Source organism: Anas platyrhynchos, chromosome 1 (assembly GCF_047663525.1).
Source record: "Anas platyrhynchos isolate ZD024472 breed Pekin duck chromosome 1, IASCAAS_PekinDuck_T2T, whole genome shotgun sequence".
In the NCBI taxonomy this organism is placed as follows: Eukaryota; Metazoa; Chordata; class Aves; order Anseriformes; family Anatidae; genus Anas; species Anas platyrhynchos.
The window spans coordinates 205,217,650-205,244,579 of NC_092587.1; the positions used below are offsets into that span (position 1 = coordinate 205,217,650).

The following is a 26,930-nucleotide window of genomic DNA, read 5'->3' on the forward strand; positions in this document are numbered from 1 at the left end:
CCCTTCAAAATCTTCATCAATTCAGCGTAACCAACCAGAAGGCAGCTCAAATCTGAGGGAGAATCCCCAAAAAAGCAGGGAGTGCCACCCTACTGGGCACCCACTTTGAGAATATCGAGCTGGGGTCTGAACCCCAGGCTTGAGCTTTTCAAACGCCTCCTCTACAGCATGTCAGAGGATTTAGGGGTATGTGCTCACAGCAGAGGGCTCACTTGGAAATCCAGCAGATGGCAGAGCCCTTTGAGGAGGGCTCCAGCTACACCAGCTGCATTTCATCTCTGACAATGAGGCTTTTGCAGCAAAAAGCTGCCAGCGATGTGCTCACAGCTCCTGCCAGCTGTAGCAGAGGACAGATGTTTGCCGCAGCAGCGTTTAGACAATGATAATCTCTTCTTCCAACAGCCTCAGACTGGTGACCTTTTTCAATTTTCCAGCACACACCAGTGTGAATTTGTGTAGTCGGACACAAGCAGAAGGTTAAGCTAAGGCTAAGGACATTGTGCACAGATGTTCATAATCTTAAGCTCCTACCTCCCACTAAAGATGTGGATAACTCACTAAAGCCTGTTAACTTCTTCTTGTGCTCATCTTACCTCCCTTTTCCCAAGAGATCTACCAGAAGAATGGGCAAAACAGCTGCCTCCTGTCCTACCCCCATCAGGATCTGTTACCAAAAAAAGAGCCCCAGCGCATGCATGTATGCCTCCATAGCTGAGCTCGTGCTTTGGGAATGTTTTGATGCAGATATTTTCCCTCTGCTCCAGCACAAATATTTCTGTTTGGCTCAGAGACCCAAAGTGCTGGCAGAGATTTCAGAGGGTTTGTTGGCTACGTGAGAGGTATCTGGCAATAGCCAGAGGTAAACCTGTCCACGTCTGGTATTAAAAGCAGTGAAAAACCTAGTTCTACATCGTGCCTAAAACACAAAGCCATGTTTGCTGCTTCTCCTGCATATCTAGCAGCAGGTCTGGATTATTTTTTTTTTCCCCATTGGAGGAATATGGAAAAGTTGAGTGGATTAAACAGCACGTGCGTTGTGCTCTCCAAGGACCCCAAACCCTGCATGGGGAGAAGCGAGGCCACCTGAAGGAAGGGCTTGTGCAAGAGGTGCTTTAATCCTTTCCCGTTGCAGGGTTCAGGAATACAGAGGGTGAAAAACCTCAACAGCACATTGAACCCAAGCAAACCTTCTTGGAGAAACCCCCCGAGTTGCATGGATGCTGTGTTTCATGGCCACCCCTCCACGGTGTCCCCTCCCTCCAGAGGCTCCCAGCACCTTCCTGGCCTTCGTGCTTACCATCAGCCAGATGGGAAAAGGCACCTTGCGAAGGATGTGGGAGCTGTCGGAGGTGACCGACTGGACACCAGTGCACCAGAGGATGGAGTACAGCCAGGGCTCGTTCACAGTGTAGAGATTCACACTCAGGTTCGCCGTGGTGTAGTCCCTGCCAGGAGACAGATGGGGCGAGGGGTGAGTCTTGCGAGCATCAGACCCTCAGCTCAAAGAGGAGAGCTCCCACACCAGCTGCTCTGCTGAAATCCAGATTTATTGGGTTAGAAGTGCATGAAATGGGTTTTTAATAGGGCACAGTCGCCTCATAAGCAACCCAAGGGCATTGCAATCGAGTGGTTTGAACTTGAAAGCTTTCTTATCCTCTGCCCAAGGCCACAACCACTATCTGCCCAAGGCCACAGCCCGTTTCAGACACATCCTCGTGAAAGATGGATGCACCATCTTTCTCTAACCACCACCTCATCATGTTGATGTACAATTAACATCTGGCTCGGATGCCTGTCACGCTTCGAAGGCAATCTACTTAATTAAAAACTGACTGGGTTTGCAACATCAATTCCTACAGCTCCTATGCCCTTGTTTTAGGGACAGTTGTGACGTTACAGCTTCCAGTCTCCAGAGGTCATTTTGTGTAAGAGGCTAAAAACTTAAAGCTGGGGTACAGGAGCCGTCAGCAGTGAACCAAGAGCAAATATTGGACCCCTTCTACCCCTGCAATTTGCATAAATTGCTGTTTTTCCTTACCCACAAAGCAGAAACATCACTAGTCTCCCTGGCACAGACAGCACAGAGATTAACTTTTGCAATTTAATAACTACCAAAGCACTTTGAGGAGGAAAGCAGCTGTACAGGATGTGGACAAAGCAAAGATCACACGACCAAGCTGCTCCAAGCAGGCACCACAAAGCTTTTAGGGTTCCAGAAACACTCAGGTGGGCAGGTCTGATTTTGGAGACAGCTGAGGCGGGATTGATGAGTTTGGGATTTATGAGGTGGGGAAGATGAGAGTTGGCACATGGTCCTCTCCATGAAAAAAAGCAGGAATTATCCTGGAGGTAAAGCACAGACTTGATTTTAAGGTCAGATAGACCAAGTGCTGGCAGCCACAGAAAGATTACACTAAACAGGACCACCAAATAGGACCACTCTCAAAGACCTGCAGGCTCAATTCTTCCTCCCTAGTCCCAGCACCTAACATATAATAAGACAACTCCTTCAAAAATACTTATTTCCTCTGAAAATGCTTCTTTTTTCAAATATTTCTTTGTGAAATAAATTCAAACTCAAAAATAATAAGAAAAAAAGCTCTACTACAATCTACCCTTTTCTTAGAAAAGGGCCAAGCCACAAGATAAAATTACACGTCTCAAATATATACTTAGGAAGAAGGCTGCACATGGTGTACCACTCTAATTAAATAAGAGAACTGACCAGTCTAAATAGGTGACAAAAAAAAATAACAAATCAGGTGAATTCTCTGTAAGAAAGAAATTTCTAAAAACAAGTTTAGACGGTGGACTAATCAAAAATTCTGTCATAGCAGCTCCGGAGCAGATTCACAGAAGCAAAGGGCAGCCACTAATGAGGATGAAAATGAAGTGAACACCTTCACTTTTCCCCAAGGATGACAGTGGAATAAGAATCAGACTGTTCGTGTATTTGTGTTTCAGAAAGGATCATTGTGCACTGGATCATCACGAGTCAGCTGTGCGATCCTGGGAACGGACTGGTTTGTGGTTAATGGGTAGGGACAAGCTTGCACAGCTCAAGTTTTGAACAGCAAGTCCATCTGAAACAATGCCTGTATCGTTTCAGATGCAATTGAGCATCCAAATGGAGGACCATACCTGACATCCTCGTTCGTGACCTTGGTGTAGCGCAGGTTGAGCCTCACGATGCCTTTCTCTCTCATGCGTTCTGCGTCCAGCTTGAGGCCAGAAGTCTGCTGGAATCCCGGAGCAATCTGCCTGACCAGCTGCCGCTCCGCATCCGGCAGCCACATCACCTGCAGAGGCAGTCAGACAGAGGGTGGCTATGGCAAAGAGGAGAGGAACACCAGGCAGGGCTGCTGACAGCCAGTTTACACCAAGTCAGAAGCAAAACCACAAGAGACTTTGCTTTATTTGTCGTATAAATTGTCTAGAAGACGCATGCAGCCTCCCACATCTCTGTATAAATGTATTTCAGGACAGCTGGCAAGCCCAGAGGACTGGAACATACAGCTTTGGAGGTGAAAAGGGTAGAAGTACAAAGAGATCAAGCCAAGTGCTCATGAGTCTGGTGTACCCCTAAAAACCTGCCTCCCCTTTTTAGCACAATGGCTAAAACTGACAGCACAAGACAGGACACACATGGTCCCATTAGTTGAGACCAGTTTAATTCACCCTCGTTTATCAGGGCTACATCTATTCCAACCCCCAACCCAGGGCACGATGTAAAGGGGATGCTGGAGCCAAGACGGGCAGTTTTATGGCTCGTGCCGTGCCCTACCAGATGATCTCAGGAGCATCACTGAGAATTGCTTTGCTTTAACCCATGCTTAATAACTCACCTGCACTCGTTTACTAAAGTATCAGACCAGCATGAGAATTCGGTTTGCTACTTTTCCTGCTGGACCCGTCATTGCACAAGTCAGTGCTGCACTTGTCTGTACGCGTGGGTACACCTAACTGGCACAGAGGAAATACTCAAGCTACCTCCCTCACCAGCCTCAGGACACAGCTCTGAAGCAGTCCACGTCTGCCTGGGGGGCTCCTCAATCTCTCTGGGTCCCTGTTTCAACACTTTCCTGCCACTGCAGGGAAAACTAGTTTATTTACATCCAGCAGGAACTTCCCGTGGTTTAATTTACAACCACTACCTCCCATTCTCCAGACATGGAGCTCAGGGAGAAGTTTGGGTCCAACTTCTCAGCAACTTTCTTGATGGTTCTGGAGAGCTGCTAGTAGGTCTTCCCAAAACCTTTTTATTTTTTCTTCCAGGATGAAGAGATCCAGTTCATTCAGCCCCTACACGAACATCCAGCCTCCTGACCAGTCCGATGGCCTCTGCAGGACTGACCCCAGTATATCAATATCTGCCTTGTGGAAGCCCCATAATGGACACATGATTTCTGAGTAATGGGAATAATCACATCTCTCCTTCTCCCAGCTATCCTACCAGTAGTACAGCCCAAGATTTTTAAGTCTCCTTGCTACCAGGGCATTTTGCTGCATCAGCAGGTACCAGGCTTTCGAAGGTCCATGCTTACCACCATCTCTGGGACCACTAGCCTGGAGGTAATGTCTTCCCCAACACAATTTCCTGGCACCAAGTAGTATTACAAACCAGGTGTCCAAATGGATCAAACGAGGCACTCAGGGCTGCAGGGAACCCATAACGAGTACAATTTTGGAACCATCACCAACCCCACAGTACTCACAGCCTGTTGCCGAATTCCTGACGCCAGGATGGTTTTCAGGGTGATGTTGATGTAAGTGGTGTAGTAGGGATGGGCCGGGGGCAGGTCCCGAAAGTTCAGGATGAGCGAGGTGTTATCCTTGATCACCTCCAGCATATCTGCCAGCTTGCAGACCGACTGGTTGGCAGCTTCCAAGTAGTCAGACCTCGAGAGAGACCCAGCCGTCCAGAAAGGGTCGTTCTGAAAGCAAAGCACATCCCAGCATTACCACCACGAAGCACGGACTCTCCATCTCCAGGAGAAACTCCTTTTCCACCCCACTGTGACCACAGCAGGGGATGCTGTTAGCTACACTCAATGCCCATCCTGCTTGAGCATTTCTCTGTGCCTCAGTTTCCCCACCCATGGGTAAGTCACCCTATTTTTCCTCACCCTACTTTTCCAGGAGAAGAGTAGAGTTTTAGGGCAAGGAGTAAGCTGAAAAGGTACTTTCCCACACTGTGTGTTCACCAAAGATCCTTCAGAATCCAAAAATAAAAAGAAGCACCTTTTTTAAATAACTAAGAGGATCAGAGAGGAGCTATGGGATGTTGGAGAAGATGGATCCTCCTGACGTATATATCAATATCTGAGCTCACATCACTGCAGAAAGCCTTGTCTGAGCTTGCAGAAGCGTGCCAGAGTGCTGCAGCCCTCCTTCCAGACCACAGTTAATGCTCTCCAAGAAGGTTACAGCTGCAGGCTAGAGAAAGAAATCCCACCTGCAAGCTGGCGGCACACCAAAAGGTGGATCAGCCCATCCCACAGCAGTTTCTTCTTTGAGATTTTGAAAGCTGAACGTGCTTTGTTTTGTTTTGATTTTTTTCCCCCCAAGAACAACTGTCTCCAAAATCAAATGAAGGAAAAATGAATGGTATAGCATGCTCTCTTCTGTTTTCCTTATAATCAGATCAGAGATCTTTACGCTCTGTGTGGTATCAACCAGGCATTAGGTTCCCTCCTTCCAAGTGGTGGAAGAGGCACAGAAAGATGATGCAAATTCTCCTCAGCCCCAAAAAGGCTACGAATGCAAAGGGTGGGATGCCAGGTTCTGTGGCTTGCACTATGAACAAGCAGACCAACATCCTAAAATTAACTGCATAAACACCACAGAGGCCTGTTAATATATATATACATTTAAATCCACCAAGTGAAAAGATTCCTGGATTTGATAGGGTCAGATTACCTACCAAGATGCTCTAAACAGCAAAGAAAATGACAGCATTAATTTGGTAGAGGACAGAATTAAATGATTCATGGAGATTTGGTTGAGCTGCACTTCAGACCACTCCATCAAGGAGCTGCTCTTCACCTCATGGTGGGTTTAGGTATGAGCTTCATCCCACAGCTATGGCTTCAGGACCCATACCCACCCGTAGGAACCACTCCCCAGCATTGAGCTTTTCCAGGTCAGTCCAGTTGAACATGGAGGCGAGCTCGTAGGCCCTCTCGGGAAACACTTCTTCCACGTTGGTTGTTCTCCTGAGCGTCTTGTCGTGCATCAGAAATGGCACTCCATCGTAGCTGTATGGACAGACAGAGGACCTCGTTACAGGTGGAGATGAACAACCCTTAAACCACCCTAGAGAAATGCCCATCCCCACACTCCAGTTTCTCCTACAGCTTTGAGGACCACATCAAAGTCTTTGTGAAGATCTTGACCAGCTTAACACATCCTCAGCCCCCTCAAGAGCAGTTGAAATGAGATGCAACCAGAGGGAAAAAACAGATATCTTCTAGATGTTTGCATTAATTCAATTGCTGGCATAACCCCATCCAGCCCAAAATTTTGAGTCTCTGACTCAAAAACGTCTAGAGTGCCAGACTCATGTAGCTTGGCCAAAAGGAGACACCCTGAATGCTCACATCAACCAAAAATGCCTACAAATTCTGTAGCTCCAAAGCTGTCAGAGGTTTCCCATAGCCTGTATCCACAGACACATCCACACATGCACAAGCTATTCTCAAATTGTTAATAGCAGATGATGAGTAAGGCTCTCAGACTACATAGGAACTTAATGTTCATGGGCTTTCAGCATGATTCAAGGGCCCCAAGCTAGCAAAATTGCTCTGAAATAACCTTTTCCAATTTGAAATAGGTTTCAGGAAACAGCCAGGCTCGTGTGAGTAGCTAAGTTCAAGCATCTTGAAGAAAGCCCACCACCTCTTGGAAGAATCTAACCAGCCAAATGCTATTTTAAGCCACCTAGATATTACAGAAGAGCAGCTCTGGGAAACCTAAAATGCTCTTCAATCTCTTTTTCAGCCCAGTTTTCTGTGGCTGGACCAGTGGTGACACCACCCAGAGCAATAAAGGTTTGGGGGACAGCTGGGGGACAGCTGTCTGCACTCAGATACCAAGATATCTGACTGGCCATGCAGGCTTCTACAACATTTTCCAAAGCAAGATTCCCATCTTCATATTCAGAAAATAAGGTCTGGAAAGGAGATGGAGTTAAACGAAACCCATATGAACTAAGGGACAAGCACTCCCCCAGAGCTATAAGGAGAACAAAAAAAGATTTTGGATGATGGAGCAAATGCTGCCTCAGCTTTCCCATTGCCTGCAGAAGTCCCTTGTCACAAAGGTCACTTGCATCTCATTTGCTATTTCTAGTGTGCATTATGCCAACTGCTTCCCTCCCCCTCTCCACCCAAAGCAACGTGCTGACACAGCACCACCACGCTGCTGCAATCAGAAGGGTTTTTGGTATTTACAGCTAAAAAAAAGATGCTAAGCAACTGCAGAATTAAGAGCATGGAGCGTTCAAGGGAGACAGGAGCTCAAGTCTCAACGTCTCGCAGCAGAGCATCATCAGACAGGGCTAAGCCTTAACCACAGCGTGGAAATCTGATGGGGTGTTTAACATTTACTCCCTCCTGTCTCTAATCCTTCCACTTATGGAGTTACTCAGTGCCATGCAGGGCTCACCATGAAGTGTAAGCAGGCACTGGTTTGCAAAAAATAATGGAGAGAAACCAGAGCTTTGTAAGAGACAGAGGAGGAGGTGGAAGATGGGAGGCCCACCAAGCCACAGGCACAAGAAGCATCTTTCAAAGTGATAAGGACAGCAGTGTGCTGCAAACCCTTCCCAAAATTGCTGCCAACTGTATTGACAGCTCTGCTGTTGGTCTGAAGGTCACTGAGGTCCTCTTTTTATAAAGCAGCTTATAAATTGACACAAAATTGAGCCATTAAGGGCATCATTTAAGCTGTGGGACACTTGGGATGCTCCTCTGGGATGTCTGATGGGTGGCAACGTGGGAAGTTCTTGGAGCTTTTCAAGATCTCCTCCTCCCAGAGTCCAACCTTCTCCTTGGCCAGGACTAAGGGAAGCAACCCATTAGGCCACCAGATGAAATAAGTGCTCATCTCTGATTCTGGATAGCCAAGCTGCTCTTCCTTCACAACTGTTAACAAAGGAATTTTTGAAGGAACAACTTTATTGTATACATCCCAGTTTATCATTCATCCATCCACAATGACATTCCACTCCCCAAGGGGAAGAAACTCCTTTAGTTTTCACATCATTTGCTCTCAAACAGCGATGGAAAGTAAGAAAGCACCATGACGAGCTCCAGAAGCCCATCTTCCACCAGACAAAAAGATCTTTCCATCAACATCAACCTTCAAACGGGTCATGAAAAAAAAAATCAGCTCAGTGTTTTTGTTGTGTTTATAACTGGAACTTAGACAAACTGAGGGATCACCAAGATAAAGCACCGTAGTTCCCTTCATGCTGCTTCCACCTTCTTGCACATTTATGTAAAATATACAAGGAAAAGGAGTAATAATACTAGACAACGATCACACTCCTGGCATGAAGCACGGTTCTTGAAATAATCCTCTTTAAATGATGTCTAAATTGGCCTTGTCAATTCTGCTCAACATCTGCCTGCAAGGAAAGACTTTGACAGGCGCAGTATGGCCAGGTTCCTCCTTCTCCCAGCACTGTGGTTATGTGAAGGAAGGCAGGAGGAGAAGGATTTTACTCCTGGGCTGCTAAATTCTTGTGACAGTTTTGCAAGGCTGGTAAAACCCTCCTAAAGACCTGCAGCATGAGGAAGGCAATTTGGGTCTTTGCTTCTCCCAGGAGAAGTCACGTTTAAGTGGAACAATTTGTGGTGTCCATGCAGTGTAAGTGCAGACAGCTGGGAGTTATACGATACATTCACCATTCAATGGGAGAGAGCAGTAACATCCAGACAGCAGATAGAAGAGACCCAAAAGCAGAGTTTGGGCTGTCCACAAAGCATCCATGCTCAGAGCAATTAACACTGGGGCTTACCTCAGTACGACATCAGCTTGGACTCCATACGTCTTCTGCTCCACTGCCTTCTGGAAGGACATCAGGGTGTTTTCTGGTGCCAACTGGGACAGAAAGAGCAATGGGAGATTAGCAGAAAGTAGGCATGTTTACAAAGCAGCATCAGTAAGGGTGCTGTGAAGAAGGCATAGAAAAATTAGGGAGCCAAAACAAGTTTGTTTCACAGACTACATGCTGGCCAGTTATGCTGGAGTACCAGCATCCCCCACAGGTCTGTCACAAAATTAGCGTATGAGACATTTGCTCACCAGTGTGGTCCCCAGACTGGCTTGTTGAGGATCCACAAAGTAATTGTTAATCTGATGCTAATTCTCTATCCACAGATAGAGCTGCCAAAAACACCTTAATAGTTTTATTCTCCTATTTTTCTATGCAAACAGTGATCACAATGCCCTCATAGAAAGACGTAAGTCCATAAACCAATGTATCATCCATACCATGGAGAACAACCAGACCACAGGTTCTGTAGCACACATTTTATTTTCACATATACCCAGTCAATAAAGTAATCTATTGCTAAAACTAAAAATCAGTTGATTTCTCTTAATAACAAATTTTCCAGTAAGTTCTTATCAACAATAATACTAAAAAAATATACTAAACCTACAAAATGAGTCTTTTATAGCTATCACAGATAAGGACACAAATTTTAGTTCAAATTCCATTGTTTTGAATGAAACAGATGACAGTCGAATTAGGGTCTGTTAAAAACAATAAAGTATTTATCTTCATACTGTGTTTTTCTACAAAACCAGTACAGCATAGCTAGCCCAAAAAATGTCCATAAACCAACAAGAGGCAGACCAGAAAAAAAAACAGACAACTACAAAGAAAAACCTGACAGGCTGCACTGAAATGTGCACATCACGTACATCAAAATAGCTCTATTTTGAAAAATCATTTTCTTATTTTCCAATTTTGCTTTCAGGTTTAGAGCACCTCTAACATCCTATTTTTCCCCACCCATCCCTGCCACCATCAGGATCAGTAAATTTCCACCAAGAGACAATGAGCATTCACAATCCGTGTTTTTCAGCAGTTCCTGAGGGTTTGGGAAAGATGAATCATTTTATAAATAAAGACCTAAATGCACCATGCAAGTAAATTGCACAATAAACTTCTATTTAAACTTATATATAACATATATAAACATATATAAGGAAGCATTCGTTTTCTTGTGAACTGAGCAACTTAAACACCCAGGTCAGCAAAGCTTTGGGGTAAAATGACCCAACCACACACTCTGTTCTGAAAGAGGAGCAACACAACCTTTATATAGATACAGCATCTCTCTGCTGAATTCCCCTGGCTCAAACCGCACATCGATATCGGTTCATTTTTCTGTTTGTTCAACAAAAAGCAACACGGAGGCTTGTTATCTTCCCCGAAAAGGCTCCTGATCAATGCCTGAGTTGTCTAGGAGAAGGCGAGAGGCATCACCCCCATCACACCCCCTCGCACAGCCCAGTGCTGGGTCACACCAGGTCAGGCTAGGAGAGCTTTTTTCAGCATTTTTGCACGATGCCCAGAGCTGTCAGCAGGGAGCAGCAGCCCCATAAAGATCCCAGCCGTGGAAAACCTGCTCCATCTCCTTGGGTTGCTTTGAGCATCTCGGGTTTCGTCCCGAAGTAGCTCGGGTTTCCTCAGGGTGAGCACTGCAAGGCGATCTGCTGGGCGCAGAGCAGTGCTCGATCTTTGCTCTCAGACTGCAGCAGCCACAAGGAAACAAAGCAGGCAGCGTTCAAACCAGAGGCAGATGAGGAAAAGAAGCTGAAGGGTGATGGGAGACCACCAGCCCAAGTCATGAAGGGTTGATGAGTTGATGCAACCCAAGTCCCAGCTCAGGAGGTGACAACGCCTCAAGCAGCCACCAAACCCACACCCTTCTGAGCATCCTCATCATGGATGTGAATGTACCAGGAACAGAAAAGCAAAGTGTACTGAGTTATAAATCATCTCTTGGGCTAAGGCAGACTGGAGAGGACAGGTTGAACTCCCTCCACTAAGCAATCGATGTTAAAGCCTTCAACAAGGGTAGGACAAAGAGGACTGACACTGCTGTCATCCCCCTATGCAATTAAGAGCTCACGTTGCACAAAGCAGGGCTAAAGAGGGCAAGCAAGCCTGGCCAGAACATATTCTCCCTCTAATAAGACCTGGCCAAGGTCTTATGTCGTAGCTAGGCATCAAATTCTGGCACAGCAGTCCTCATGCAGAAAGGACACTGGCTGTTGTTGCCTCTGAAGTGTATTTTGTCTTTTTTTTAGGGCCAGGATCAGTTGGGCACCAGCCCTCCTAGGTTGCAGCTGGCTGGAGACGCAGAGGAAGCTTTAACCTGAATGGTGGGGAAGTCACAGCCTGCACTGCTGGAGGCATTATTGGAAGGAAACCGAGCAAAACAGATCTGAGGAAGCAAGTCAGTACACACAAGCCTTCATCACCCTCCTCATCAGATTGGGGAAACGTTAGTTAGAGCAGAGCCAAGACTGCATACAGAAGCGATAGGTGAGATAGATGAAAGATACATAGAAAAAAGAAAAGAAAAAAAAAAAAAAAAGAAAAAAAAAAAAAAAAAAAGCAGTATCTTGGGGATAGGATTTCAGTTTGTCAGCCTGGATAATTTTGGCCACGTAAAGACAGCAGTGACATTCATGCATCTTAAAGGCAGTGCTATAAAACAGATTGCAGTGAGCTAAAAACCGAGACTGAGTTTCAAGATTTGGTGCACCATGGCTGTCCCATCCTCAGCGCTTAAAAAGATGCCACAAGGCCTGACCCCATGGAGAGAAGATCCCAGCCCCTGGAGTGGAATATTCCACTCTTGCCCCTACAGAGCTTGCAGATCAAACTTTGCATATTAAGAGGGACAAAACTTAGCTGAACCCTATCAGGGCTGCATGCAGCTGGTCAGATATGAGGCTTGTCCATTCCTTTCCCAGGAACTTGACCCCCAAAGGCAAGTTAGATGAACTCACTAAACTTCATGCTGATTCACGCTGAGTTTTGCAGCTGTGCAGAGGAAGCAGTGCTCGAAATTATTCCACAAACAGGCTGGCACTTCAGATCTGGCCATCAAAATGCACGCTTTGGAGCTGCAACGTCACCTTCATCACGACACCACTAGACGTGAAGAGCGTCATCCTGAAGAGCGTCACAGATGGGTGAACATCCCTGGCTGCTCTGAATCAGCAAGCAGCACGGATGGCAGCAGAAGTGCCCTCCTCAGTGCCGTGCCCCATGATAGCAGGTGTTACAGATAGCCTCTGTCACACCACAGTGCTCTTCATCAAGTTCACACTCCCTGCAGTGTGAGCTTGTTGTGAACAGGGAGAATCGGTAACAGATATTTCCATCATCCCTGCCTGCATCTGTCTTTTTCCAAGTAAGATGGAGATAAAAAAATATATATATAAATAAGTCAGACTGTTTAGTACAGAGATGTCTAAATGGGACAATTGCTGGTGCAAGATGTTTTTTGCTTAGTGCTGATTTAGTGTTTTACAGCAAAACTGCAATAAATAAATACATAATCTTTCTGCTTGCATTACCCTCTCTCCCTCCAGTTTGTTTTTTGGCTCTCCTCCTTGTACAACACAGTCAAGTAAATTACGTCTAAAACCCAAATCCAGGTTTGCAGAGACCCACAGCAACTGGACACAACCCGTTTCTTAAGAAGCCAGCATTGAAGTGAAGGAAGCCCTGGGGCACGAGGCAATGATTTCACCCCAAAATCCATCCTACAAACCATGCCAACATCCCCTGAAAGCCACAGACAGCCACTATGCAAAGTTTCTAAGTTTCTGTTCTTTGCAATTGGTTTGATGGGCTCATCTCTTAAAAAAAATAAAAAAATAAAAATAAAAATAAAAAATCATCCTGCTATTCATATTTTCCTGCTACGAGACGCAGGAGGTAATTTCTAGAAAATTGCCCATGAATGAACTTATTTTTGACTATTTTTGTGCTCAGAAGTCAATTGCAAGTGCTTTCAAATGGAGCTCTGAAGTCAGGAGCTTTGGACCTTCCTTAACAAATATTGGGAAAGTATGCTAGTTAACAGCATGGCCAGTTGGACATCACTACACTCCATTTTCCCTCTAACAGCCAGCTTGCCAGGACTTAAAACATAAGTAAATAAATCACCGTATCATTTGCATGTTAGAGAGGCTAACAAAGAAGCTTGCACCCAAGAACTAAATTTGTTCCAAACCGCACCTGCAGCTACAGCAAGCTTTAAGGATATTTTTCATCCATTTCCATCATTTTAAAATTCATTTTGAATTCTCCCTTCCCTTTCATCTCCTCATAAGCCAATAACTGGACTAAAAAGTAAGGCATGATTACAACAATAGCTGAGAATTGGAGTTTTTCTTGCCATAAAAAGATGCTCTTTGGAAGTTCCCTTTGTGGGGCTAAGCCTGGGATCTGTCAGTACTTTGGCTTTCAGGATTAGGCCCCACTATGCCAGCTCACTAGGAAGCAGTAACAATACGGTTTTAAAAATATGCATCTTTAATCTCCAGGAATTCAAGGTATTTTAGAGAACATCCACATCCAGCATTTCTGGAAACATCTCAGCTAGACTGAAAAGTAGTGAAGGAGTAAAAAAAAAAAAAAAAAAAAGAAAAAAAAAATATTGCCTTGGACAACAGGATAGGATTTTAAGCAAAAAGCCATTAGAGATTTAATTACTAGGCATACAGCAATCATGAGGTCTAATCTTGCATCACATGCTAGCGCTGAAGCTTGATTTAATGAAATACTGCCTAATCATATATAGAATGGTTTCAATGAACTCAAGCCTTTCTCCAGGCCTGACAGAAGACACAAATTGTGATTGTTGCTATTAGTTGGAGCAGTAGACAGGTTACCTGGCCAGATCTCATAGGTGGAGGTGCATAAAGTGTACAGCAAAGATGTACTGATTTTAGCAGCACAAGCAGTACAAACTGAACCATTTCAGTCTGAGCCCTTAAAAACCAAAGCCATCCCAATTAGGTGGCTGCAACGTTTTGGTATCCAAGTTTAAAATGAAAGAAAGGCCCTCCAACACACCTAAAAAAAAAAAAAAAAAAAAAGAACAAAGCAATAAAAAAAAAAAAATCACCAGATCTTCATTAGCTCAACAAGGCTCTCAATAAGCCACAGTTCCAACCAAAAGCAATAGAATGGCTCGGGTTGGAAGGGACCTTAAAGATCATCCAACTCCAAACCCCTGCCATGGGCAAGGATGCCACCCACTAGATCGGGTTGGCCAAGGCACCATCCAACCTGGCCTTGAACACCTCCAGTGATGGGGCAAATCTTCACCATTGGTTTCATCAATAGTTGATATTACAAGATGACAAAAACAGCACCCCAGAAATGCCAGTATGTTGGAGGCTTCAACTTCAGGGGTGATAAAAAACAACACCCCACATGTGCAAGGATGCATTTGCTAGAATTTTCCTGGGACCACTATGGTGTGCTCCCTGCCAAGGCAAAATATTCCCCTGCAACACCCCAAAAGGCAAATCCTAAGCACAATTAAACACTGGCTCCCCAAAGCACTATGTCCCAACAATGGGTATTTTTCCATTCTAAACTTGTGCAAAGCCCATGAGTCAGCGCTGCCCAAAAATGCTCTTCCCTGCACCGTGCCTGTGTGCGGCGCCGAGACAGCTGCTGCCTGCCAAGAAGGAAGGAGGTCGACGGCATGTAAACCCCACGTGCTTCGCAGCACGCAGACAGATGTTGAGACAGCGCTGTCGAGACATGCTGAAAACCAGCTGTCTGGGTGGCTTGCCAAAAGCATTTATTTTCATGCTATTTGTAGCCTCCAGCTCTGAAATCGGGAGCCGTTCTTGCCTCCGACATGCTTGGACAATTTCCACAGGTTTAGCCCTGATTTGTTTTCTTTCTTTTTTTTTTTTTCTTCAAAAAGAACCTTTTTGGCCACAGTAATAGGAGGTGGAGCTGAAATAAGTTCTTAATGTTATTAATCTTTTGGGTGATTTAGCTACAATTTGAGATCAAAGATCATCGTGATGAGCCTAACTTTTCACCTAAGGAATTAGGAGACCAGGAATTAAGGACTAAAATTAGGATTAGGAATTAAGGACTATGCCTAAAATCAAATATCATTCAACACCATGAAGAGCACCTTCTTCGGATCCCAAACCCAAAGACAAATTGCCTCAACTCCCAGCACCTTGCGAGAAGAACCATCTGGGAGAATACTTCAAAGGCACAAACAGCAGTAGAAGCTGGTGACCTACTGGATGAAGTTCCTTATTTTCATATTAGAGTTGGTCCCAGTTTCTACCTCTCACCCTTGTTTCAGCTCATTCTCAGCACGGGCGGAACACTAACCATCAGAAAGAGAAGACAAATCCATTGGCATTGAAGACAGAACACAGCTAGATCGATGAAAGAAGAATAAACCAAGACCAAAGACACCAGACGCCTGTTTATAAAACCATCTGATGTGCTTAACTTATTAACACGAACGAGTTGCAGAGCCCCCATCTCATGATTCAGACCTGGGTGTCAGATAATTCTTGCTCCCATCAGGACAAGACCCTTTTAAACTGATAGACATCAAGTGAGGTCTGGTGCCCTCAGTGCCCAGCACACTGCTGCCAAAATCCTCGTGCTCTCCTGGTAGGACTCCAGATGGACAGAAACAGACCCAGAGGCTGAATAGTTAACTTCAGAAGAGCCCCTGAAAAGAAACTAATTGATTAAACGCCTGCTAGAAGAAGGGGCTTTTAGTTAGCACCCTGATGGGAAAAGACATTTAGCACAGTGAAAAGTGGGGATGACTGGTGACATTTAGGTAATAGAAGGTAGAAGGAATTAGGCAGAAAGCATTTCTAGTGATGAATTAAAGCACATGGGGGGGAGGAAGGGGAAGGATGATACCAAAGAGACATTGTTTTTGGAGGAGCACCAGGTGTGGTGCCTGTAGCTCTCCTGTACTGCAAAAAGCCACACTTCATCTAGGTACTGATGCCAGGATGCTTTCCAATTTTCCCTCGCTACTTAAAATGCAAGGACATTTCCCTGCACTGGTGTTTTGAGACAATTTATATGAGCCATATGGCCTCTGTTCCTCGCTTTTTTCCTCCGCTGAACAAGGACAGCAGTTGAATTGCACTCAGATGCTGCGAATTACACTCTCAGAAATCCTAAAGAGAGGAAAGAAGAGAGACAGGGTGTGTGCACGCATGGAAGCCAGCAGGCTCTAGAGAAGTTCATTGCCCCTCTGGGAGAAGCAGTTTCCATACACTGATGAGCCAACGTGCCAGGTACTGTAGCCCTCAAGAAGCACATATATATGGGCTTTCCTGGGAACTCTCAATTTCACCACCTTTTGCCACATATACCACATGCCATCACCCCAACAAATCCTTTATTTAAGGACAGCAAGCATCTTCAGCCATCCCACGGATCCCCTACTCATCAGAACAGCACTCAGCTCTGTGCTTCTTTCTAGCAGAAGAGCACTGGTCATGCAAATGCAGCATTTACAGACCCAGTCCTGCCAGACTGGTGAAGCAGCCAGCTATCAGGCTGTACCAGAGAGCACAGCTCCCAGGTCAATTTGTCTTGCTTCAGGAGATTTGAAAGAAGCATTGCATTGCTGTTGATCATCTCCAGTCCCACTAGATGCAGTATCACCTCAGGACCCAAACTCCCAGGCTCCAGACTTTTGATCTTGATATTGCCCAAGGGTGGATGTCTGTGTCCCACAGCTCAGACTCTTCTCTCAGCTATTTTCTTCTCTCCGGCTCCACTTGGCCATTTCTTCAAACACCTACATAGTAAATAGCCCTGTGAAAACCTGACTCTGTTAGCAGAAATGCCTTTTGGCAAGGCTTCAGGATCATGAGCTTCCAAGCAGACATGAAGACTTGCACTATAGATACTAGATGAAACTTTTCAAAGTCAAGGTGACATTTGATAAAGTGAAAAGCCAGGCACCGATGGAAGTCCAGAAGAACATTTTGACCTTCTCTATCTGGTTCTCATCCTTCTTTTTTGCCATTCAAGGGCACAGACAGAGCACACTCCCTACACATATGGCAAAGATAAAAGTCGTGTAAGCCTACTGCCAACGCACAATGAGACATGCAGACTGCTGTTGGAGCTTGGAGTAAGGCTTGATAGCCTCTGGTCTTGCTTCTTGCAGGTTTCAGGGCAAACCATCTGCTGGTAGAAGACAACCAGCTCTTTGTATCAGGGAATGGTGAAGGCTACATCCTGCTGAACAACACCTGGGCCACAGTTCCACACGCTGCACCAAGCAGCCTCTATCACTGCTTTTGATCAGTCTTTGCAGCCCTCTTCACCCTAACGTGCAAGAAGCTTCTTAGACGTGGTTATTCCATACTGTCAGGACTGTTTGTTGGCTCCAAGGAAGAATTTGAAGCAAAGCAAACTACCAAGTCTCTGCTAGGAATCTTGTTCCAGGTAAGGCAAGCTGAGTTTTCTGTTAATTAGTTCGATCTGGGGAACAGAAGTGTTTTGTCTGCTGCTGTTTGGTGCCTTTAGATGGCTACAGGGGGCTGCACAGGTCTAGAAACCCTACAGGAAGAAAGCCTAACAAATTTTTGTGGTTTCCTGCCATGCAGGAAGCATGCAGAGACCAGGTTCTCACGCAGCCTTCTGGCCTTCAAAGTTGGTACAAACTCAGCAGGACGGGAAAAAAATAAAAATGAAAAAAAATCTGTCATGCCCAGAACTTCATTCCATCACCCACAGAAGCAGTACAGTTAGAAGAGTGGTGCAAGTTGGCATTTCAAGGGGGGTCCTTAAAGAAATAAATCATTAAAGAGAGAGAACTGAAATGAAATACTTTTGGTCATGGCAGATGTTAATCTCTCCCAGTGCACTCTTGGATTTGGAGAGGAGCTCAAGCACAATCCAGTTTGCCAAATGGGTCTTGACAACCTGTAGAGATTTTTTTCTTCTTTGAATGTAAGCAGAAAAGCTAGTTGGGTGCCTAAAAAGAACATTTGCAAGGCCAGTGGCAATACTGCAGTGTGCCATCTTGTATGAGATCAGCTAACCAGCAGAGAGAAATGGAGGCCCAGGAACAGAAGCACACAAATTTCAGACCCAGACCAGTATATCCAAAAACCACAGGAGAACATCATCTAAGCCCAGCGCTGTGCCCATGCCAACAAGCCCATCTTTAGCCTGGACATGACCAGAAATGTTGGAGGAGAAAGGACTACGACTTCAAGGTCTGCCCAGAGACAGGTGACTGGACTGTTTCATCACCTCCCTCTGTCTCACGATGATCTGCACTGCAAGAGTACAGTGCAGTCATGTAGGGTCAAGCACAGCTCCCTTGTTTTTTCGTTTCTGCAGATTACCACATACACAAGGCATCTTGCTGGGAGTTGAATTTAATAACTACTGGTGAGGTCCTGCAAAGGACACAAAGCCCAAGCCTGAAGATCTAAAAATCATATATATATATATATATATATTTTTATATATATATATATATATATTATATGGCAATAATATATATGGCAAGTGCCATATATATTTTCCTGAGAGCAGTCTGGAGACCACCAGGTCCAGTATCATATTTTAGGCAGGCACTACAGCACGGCTAATGTGAAGCCACTCACCATTGGTGCTCCACGGTGACCTATGATGGCTGGCTTTGGGCCCAGAGCCTTCTTCTCCATGATGCAAGGGGACGAGATGGTGAGGGGGACGAGGTAAAGTGCAACTACGACCGCAAGGTATGCAGTGAACATCAGCATCTGCGAAGCTGGAGTAGAAAGAGAAAGATGGTGAGGACATTGGTCATGAACTCATCCTACTACAAGTCAAGAGCGAAGTCAAAAGACCTTCCTCCTCCTCCAGAGGGGAGACCAGTCTGCAGCCACTGCCCCTAGAACAACAGGGTCCTTGCTTAAGGAAAAACATAATATATTATAAAAGAAAATCTCTTTGGACTAGTCAAGTTCTGTGGGAGGTTTCATTTGGTACCCAATTTTAGGTAGACCTGTGTGGAGCCAGGAGTTGGACTCGATGATCCTTATGGGTCCCTTCCAACTCAGGAGATTCTATGATTCTGTGATTTCAATTTACACTGGGGAAACAAGAATTAAACAAGCTTCTTAAAAGCCCCAGCCATACAGCCCCAAACCTGATTATTTCTAGCCCTACAGGCAGGCCAGCACCAAGTTTTGCCCTGCCTGACAGCAGGAACAGGGCACTCGCTAAATAATAGTAAATATAGTAAATTAATAAATAATAATAAAATAAATAATATCTGCAAGTCATGGCACCATGGTGCATTTCACATCACCTTGTGAAATTCACCACCACCACCTGTTTCAGCCAGGGTAAAGGCACTTTAACAACTTCTGCCAGCAGAACCGAGTTCATTTGCAGTGATGTTTTACTAATTACGATGGGCACATTTGAATGAATCCCTTGGGTTGTGATGGTGCTGCACTCCCCAGGGTCTCTGCAAGCAGCTGCATTACAGACTTCTCACAGTGCCTGGGAATCTTTCAAAGGTGCTGACAGCACAACACAAGCATCCCTTGTCCACAGCAAATGCATATTCCTTACAAAGAACAGCAGGCACCTTTGAACTCCCCAGATATTTAGATTTAATTGAATACACAGGTATTAAAGCAAAAGTTGCTTTTTGGTTCTCTGTTCTTTTAACATTTTTTTTTTTTTAACTCCTTAAGGCTTTGGAACTTTAGGGAAAGCCTCAAAAAAAATTAAACATATATTTGTAATGAACACAAGGTAGGAAAAGGTTGTTTTTGTGTTGTTGTTTGTTTGTTTGTTTGTTTTAAACAGGAAGGTCAGCCCAACCCAGCTATGGTCCTGACCACAACTGATCTGGTTTCAACACACAAATCAACTTCTTTTTGAGTCCAGCATCTAACAGCCTCGTTCACGCATGTTCCTACAAGCCAGGATGTAACATTAGTAACTTTGCCAGATAATTTTTCCTCCTCTCTCCAGCAGAGATGTCAATCACCCCCAGAGCACTCAAGGATCTGAATGGCTTGAGCTACTGGCATCAAAACCACCAGAAGGACATAGGAGGTGATCCCAGTTCCTGTGCACCCTAGGAACACCACACACCAGCCAGGCTCACTGGCAATCGGGCTGATTTTGAAAAGTCCCAGGCTGTGCAAAGAATCTGGTCCCTTCCTTCATGTCACTGCAGTTTAGGGATTAAGCAGCTCAGATTCAGACCAAAGAAATGCATAGGCTTGAATTGTCTCTTGATCATTGCCTGCAGGTTCAAGGAAATGATGCCCCAACATGCATCGTTATAAAAATGATCCATAAAAACTACACCCAACCGTGCATTCAGGGCAATTGAGACAATGCACACACAAAAAAATAAAATTAAATACAGACAAAGTACTTGCTGTTAACATGGGCTGCCCAGGGAAGTGGTTGAGTCACCATCCCTGGAGGTATTTAAAAGACGTTTAGATGTTGAGCTTAGTGATATGTTTTTGTGGAGGACTTGTTAGTGTTAGGTCATGGGTTGGACTAGGTGATCATGGAGGTCTCTTCCAACCTAAATGATTCTGTGATTCTGTAACTTGGCAATTAGATAGTCTGTTTGGAAGAAGGTCCCCTGGTGACTACCCAAGCCAAGCAAGCAGGACAGATCTCCCATTTTGTGCAACACGAAAGTCCCAATGACAGTTTTTGATGCAAGCCTTCTTTCTCTAATCCTCCTGTTTTGAGTTCACTGTTCTTTATCTGACCTCAGAAACAAGCTTTGAGAACAACCTGCAATTATTTTATTTGTTAAACTACTAGAATCATTCAAGAAGTATTAATTTTGCAAGTCTGAAAAACACCTAGACGTTAATTTTTTAATTCAGAAGACTAAAAGGGGGGAGGGGGGGGCAATTTACTCAAGGGAAAAAAAAAAAAGCCAAATGCCAAAGAGTATCAGATGCCTCAAAGGAAGAACAAGAACATACTGTTGCAGCAATGACTCTAGCTGCACCAATTATTTCCAAAAGGTTATTATTGAGTGAAATACTATTTTCCCATTATAAGGAGCTGTATGTTCTCAGAGATTTCACTTTTTTTTCAACACCACCATGTCAAACATATCTGCACCAAGAAGTATGTGAACTCATCCGTATATTTTTCACAAGTAAAATGACCCTGAGAGAAACAGGGAGTTTTAAGAGCCAATGATACAGGTGAGATGCATGGTAGTCTTTCAAAAATTAAAAAAGAATACAGGAACAGAAGAAGAGAAGCAAAACAGCTTCCTAACCTATATATTAAAATAATTCAGGGAATGCAACTGCAAGAGGAAAGGTGCGAAGAATTCAGGAGCACATGCAGTCTCTGCTCTAGGTGCAACCACAAATCCTCCCCCAACTGGCAGCCTAATTACATGCTAGGAAATATTTAAGAAGAACCAGGTTCAGCTCTTTTGGCATATTTATAAATTAAGGCAGAACAATTCTTTCTTTGAGAGGTCTCTCTGGATACCAAAATCTTTCAATCTCCAGTCACCATCTCCAGACATCACTTCCTCATGCTGAACAGCCACTTCTTGGAAGCCTTTCACAAGTGCTGCCAAATCCTTCCAGGGCTTGTATTTTCCTACAGGTTAAATACCAATTAAAAACATTGTTCTGCAGCTGGCACAAGTGTCTGAGGACATCCACAGACACCCTTAGGAAAAAAAAACCCTGTGGGTACAGAAGGAGCAAATTATTTCCCAAGAAAACCTGAAGGAACAGCCCAGGCTTGGGAGAGCCCCTGGCGATGAGGTGGGGAAGGGGAAATCAGAAGAACTTGTTTCAGTGGACGGGCTCATCAACCAGAAGAGCTGTGTTAAGCGTGACCTTCAACATCTCACATGTTTCAGAAGCACCTAACCACCAGGGGGTCAGATCTCTGCTCAGCTAGTGAAGCTTTCAAGCCGCACCTAGAAATGCAGGTAGAATCAGAAAGGTTGGGAAAGACCTTCAAGTTCATCTGGTCCAACCATCCTCCTACACCAGTGTCACCCACTAAACAACGTAGAACATTGCACGTTATCTGGAGAGGATGCAATTATGTATTGTAATGCGGATTAGGGGAAGTCTAGGTGCTTTTATTCATTGCATTGTTGAGAACCGTCCTGTCACCTCCAACTGGGCTGTTGTTCCAACAGCTAAGCATCAGCTGTGGGATCTGGGTGCATTCCCAGACCAGCTTCGGCCTCGTTCCTCTGTGAACATCCACCTCCCCAACATAGCTGAGCTGGAGGTTGCTCACCCCCTTGGAAGGGAACCTGGAGGGGCCAGCCCTGGCTTCTGCTGGCTGGATTCACCACCATGGTGGCCACCCACCAGCCCCTGACCACCACACAAGGACAGAAGTGATCTATACAGAGTGAAAGATGAGATGTCCAGCGGGTACTCACTGGCTTTCTCCGTTCGTGCAAACTGCCCCGCTATCAACCACGACAGGGCTGTGACCGCCGCAAGCGCTCCTATGTGCAGGAAAGGGGCTGTGGCCTGCAGGACACAAGAATAGGAGAGAAAAAAAATGATTAAACATCCCAACACCCTCCAAATTCACTCATCTTTCAGGCTCCATAGGACATCAGATGATTCCAGTTTGAGTTGGATTTTGCAATAGTTCTGCTTCAGTCTAGTGCATCTGTTTTGGATCTCTTCTTCCAAATCCCACTGTTGCCTTTAGCACTCAAACCACTATGAAGAAAATGGAGGAAAGTTCTAACCCCCATTCTATGGAAAGAGCTCACCCCATAATATCTCAAAATATATTTGATATAGGCCCCCTTAAACACCGCACCATTTTAGGTAAAGCTCTTGGTGCCAACTGAGTTTTAAATTTCTTGTTGTCCAACTGAATGTGTTGGACTGGACTTCGCCATGGAGCATCATCATGAGAGAAAGTTTGAGATAGGCCCTCTGAGTCATGCTTCTGCTCTCCAACTGCCTGCCTATATCTTTAAAAAGCAAGGAAAAAAAGGGAAACACTTCTGAGAAATGTTAGTCACTTGCGTGAAGGCTATTTTTCCCCCCATATTTGCATACTACCAAATAAGAAGCAGTAATCACCAGTAAAACCTCAAGCCTTTCATGGGCAAAATATTTTTCATATAACTTTTTGAGGAAGAGAAAAGAAGGAAGAGAGAGCAAGTCTATCAAGAAATTCATTTCTTAACTATTTTCCTCTAAACAGCCCTGCAGCGTACCACAAGTCTTTCTTAAAAAAAAAAAAAAAAAAAAAAAGGAATCAAGCACACAATTTCCATTATTTTTTAGATATATATATACACTTATACACAGGGCAAAAATAAATCCAGGGAACGCTCCCACCGTGCTGGGAACAGCCAGAGACACTCCAGAAGTGGACACCATGCCCTGAGCACTGCTGCCCACAGTGAGATCATGGATTTTTCCAAGTGGAATTGCTCTCACCCTCCAGCAGCTCCAAGTCACCCGCAGCTTCAGAATTTCCCATCTCTAACCCTGCAGCCAAGCCCTGGTTTGATTTTAAAGAAAAGAGTCCAGGAGATGGAAACAGAGTGATCACTTTTGTCCCTACCCAAAGAAGCATCCCTGCACGCAACTTACTTGCAGTGAAATAAATACCATCTCCCATTCGTCGTCCCAAAGCTGTGCTATCGATGACATGGTCACCACGGTAGTTATCAAGGTCATCATCAGGCCAATCTGCAGCAAATGTGAGAGTATTTACTTACTGGAGTCTTCGTATTGTTATTATAGCAGTTTTACAGATAGAGAAATGGAGAAAGAGAAATTTTTGCATGTAACAAATGGCAGTTTAAATAGAGAGTGGGCTCTGCCAGAGCCCTGTGGTCCTGTGATGTACCAGTGCTAGGGGGGGTTGCTGGATTTCACCCAGCTTGCCTCTCCAACAGTTCCTTTCAGGAATAAACCTTGGACACTCCAGGCAGACACCGAAAATTGCCCTTCAGCAAAGGGTGAAAGTGCACAAGCAAGGCTGTGCATCCCCATCACCAAGTGGTCATCCCTGCGATGGTTCAGCACAACTTTGTGCATGGACGTGACTTCACTTGGGTTTGAAATGGAAAGAGGTGTGCGGTCAGCATCCAAACCACATTGACAGAGCAGGGATAACAGATAATACAGCATGAGAAGAGGCTCTGGATGATGCAGTGGCTGAAATGAGGTGGCAGGATGAGCCCCAGTCCATCAGCAACCTCCCCTAGCCCTCCCTGCCATCTCCACGTGGAAACACTCAGAAGTCTGAGCGGAGCCGTCAAAAAGGAAACGTCGCCTCCATTCTGAAGGTAAAAAGTTCACCACAGTCTGCCTCAGAAATAACTCCTCCCGTAAAGATCCGAGGGACTAAATCTGGGCTGTCTGTCAAAAAATAGTTCAGCATCCTCCGCCTCTCCGTCTGGTATCTCAGCCTCTGCTGTGCTGCGTGCCTGCTGGATCCAAAGGATGCTGCTGCTCTGCCTCCCCGTCCCACGCACTGTCTACATCTGAAATCTGTGCAGGAGACTCAGGCAGAAAAGGCCAGCTGATACACAGCAATGAATTGATCATCTAGCTCGTACAGGACACCTCTAGGTTAATTTCAGGTTTTCTTAATATCCTAGACAAATAAACACTCCGCATTCTCAAACATTTACAGAAATCAGCTTGGTACGTAAGGACAGGATTTCTCTTAGCAGTTTAGCACTCCTGCCATTCCTCTCCTGGCTTCCCCCAGAGATCTGCCAACAGCACAGCAGACGTCCATGGGACAGCAGTGTTTTACCTTCAGCCTCCACCTTCGGGGGAACACGAGCCAAGCACATGGGGCCACAAGATCTGGCTGCTCCCCACTGAAAAGGACTTACAAACCAAAACGCTGCTTGCAAACCACATACTACCCATCTCTGCGTGTACTTGCCCATTTAAAAGACACTCCCAGCTCCCTACAGAGCCACACTATTTCAAGAGTTCTCCTCATTAAGGGCTCCAAGTAACCAAAGCACAAAGCAATGCAAAAACAATTGTATTTTGCCATGGGGCTTACATGTAACAGTCATTCTGCTCCCCCATCCTGCGGTCAGACCTCTGGGCCCCCTGCCACAGCCTAACACCAGCACACAACACAATCCAATCCACTTTTCATCCATTTTTATCCCCCAAAGCTGAACTTCCAACCCAGTGGCAAATAAAAAAAATTTGCCAACTAGATTTCGCCCACTGGATTTCCTCAGAACACACCAAATTGCCCATGATGTTGCTGCCCTGTGCAGCACAGTGCTGTCAGACCACAAGTCCATCTCCATTTCATCATCTTCTTCTCCCGTCAGCTCGGATTCATCACTTCTTACCCTTCCCTGTGCAGCTCCAGCTCATCCTACAATCCTCAGCTCTTTTTGCAGGAGCACAGGAGAAAGTCGGAAGGAATCGTGCTGTCTGCACATATTGGCCTTTCCCACCCACTTTAATTTCGTTTTGAAGATATTTCAGCATGGCTACAGGGAGAATATTAACTTATTCCAGCCTCTTGTCTCTCCCTTCCTGGAAATCTCAATGAAGGTGGTGTGGGGAAGGGAAGAGTGACAGAGCAAGATGCCTTAATTGTTCTGAAAGGTGTTTTATTTTTCAGAGGAAGGGAAGGAAGGGTGGGTTTCTGTAGGCAAGAACTGATGCATCTCCAACACATTCCTCTTCTGGACTTGCTCATCCAAGCCCACCAGCCACCTGGAGCGTGTCTGAAAATACTGTCTCCCCCGATGAGGAAACATATGTTAGACTCAAGGATCAACAACTTATTTTCCAGCACCAGTCAGACGGCCTCCGCCCCCTCTTTGCAGCGCATCCTTCCCTCCTCCTGAGGAAGCACCATTTCTATCATTTCTAAATCAATTTAAAAAAATAAAAATAAAGAGGGAGGGGATGTCTGTGCTCTCCCTGTCCAAGGAAAAGGTATATCTGCTCATGCTCCGATCCTGCAAGACCTTTCATATGCAGAACTGGTTTCAGGAGGAGCTGCGTATTGGCAGATTGAGGACAGGTCCCTTAATTACCTATTAGCAAATTGCCAGTTACAATTTAATCCTGCCAAGCCATTTTCTTTGGCACTGCCTCTCTCTGCAGCTTGCTAGCAACCCTTCCTCTCCCCTTCTGTGTTCCAAACACCAGATCTGTATCTTCTCTTACATTTCTCAGAAATCTTTTTCAAACTGATTTAAATGCAAATTGGGACCTCCTTGGGTTTCAGCAAGCTCCAACCTGCGCATTGTGCACCCTCAGCCCTAACACCTACATCATCTCCAAAGCTGTTCCTCAGTCACTGGCTCCAACCACATCCTGAACAGCTTCACATCCACCCAGCCTCTCCTCTGGGGCTGGGTTCAGCACGGAAAGGAGCATAAAAGGTTCATAGCAGAGCTCCATGATGAGCCAAGACCAAATTCAGGTTGCCTTAATGAAACAGCTGTTCTCAGTCTCCAAAAGCAGGCCCTCCATCAACAGGGACCCCAAATCATTTCCCCAAACATAGAAAAAAGTCCTTGTCTCCAGGCTTTAATTGCCACTGCTGCATAATTTTCTCAGTCCTCCAAGACGGGGACAAGCACCACAGACTTCTAAATACTATCATTTTTCCCCAAAACGTGACAGCGAGTACCCCATTCAGCACCCTCGTCGTTGAGACCCTGCTTGCTTTTGAGCTTGGAAGATCCATTTACCTTGTGAAGCCAGTGCAGGTTCATCTGCTGTCCCACAGCTATGTGACATAGTGCTAGTATCTGGAAAGAAGAACACAAGAGTCAGACACCAGCACGTCAAGGCCATTCAGTGCTGGCACATGCAGGAACACACCACCCAACCCCAAAATACAGCCA

At 45.2% G+C, this 26,930-nt stretch overlaps 1 protein-coding gene across 4 annotated transcripts in view; it reads right to left on the reverse strand.

The window, feature by feature from the left end:
- Nucleotides 1-26,930, reverse strand: part of GDPD5 (glycerophosphodiester phosphodiesterase domain containing 5) — a 155,612-nt gene that overhangs the window by 12,288 nt on the left and 116,394 nt on the right. For all 4 annotated transcript variants that reach the window (XM_038178295.2, XM_038178317.2, XM_072032923.1 and 1 more), the window contains 9 exons: nt 26,775-26,834; nt 23,671-23,769; nt 22,488-22,581; nt 18,688-18,833; nt 9,023-9,105; nt 6,107-6,257; nt 4,716-4,934; nt 3,142-3,299; nt 1,298-1,445 (listed from right to left, as the gene is read on the reverse strand). In XM_038178295.2, coding sequence (XP_038034223.2) covers nt 1,298-1,445; nt 3,142-3,299; nt 4,716-4,934; nt 6,107-6,257; nt 9,023-9,105; nt 18,688-18,833; nt 22,488-22,581; nt 23,671-23,769; nt 26,775-26,834 — 1,158 coding nt within the window. The remainder of the gene's footprint in view (nt 1-1,297; nt 1,446-3,141; nt 3,300-4,715; nt 4,935-6,106; nt 6,258-9,022; nt 9,106-18,687; nt 18,834-22,487; nt 22,582-23,670; nt 23,770-26,774; nt 26,835-26,930) is intronic.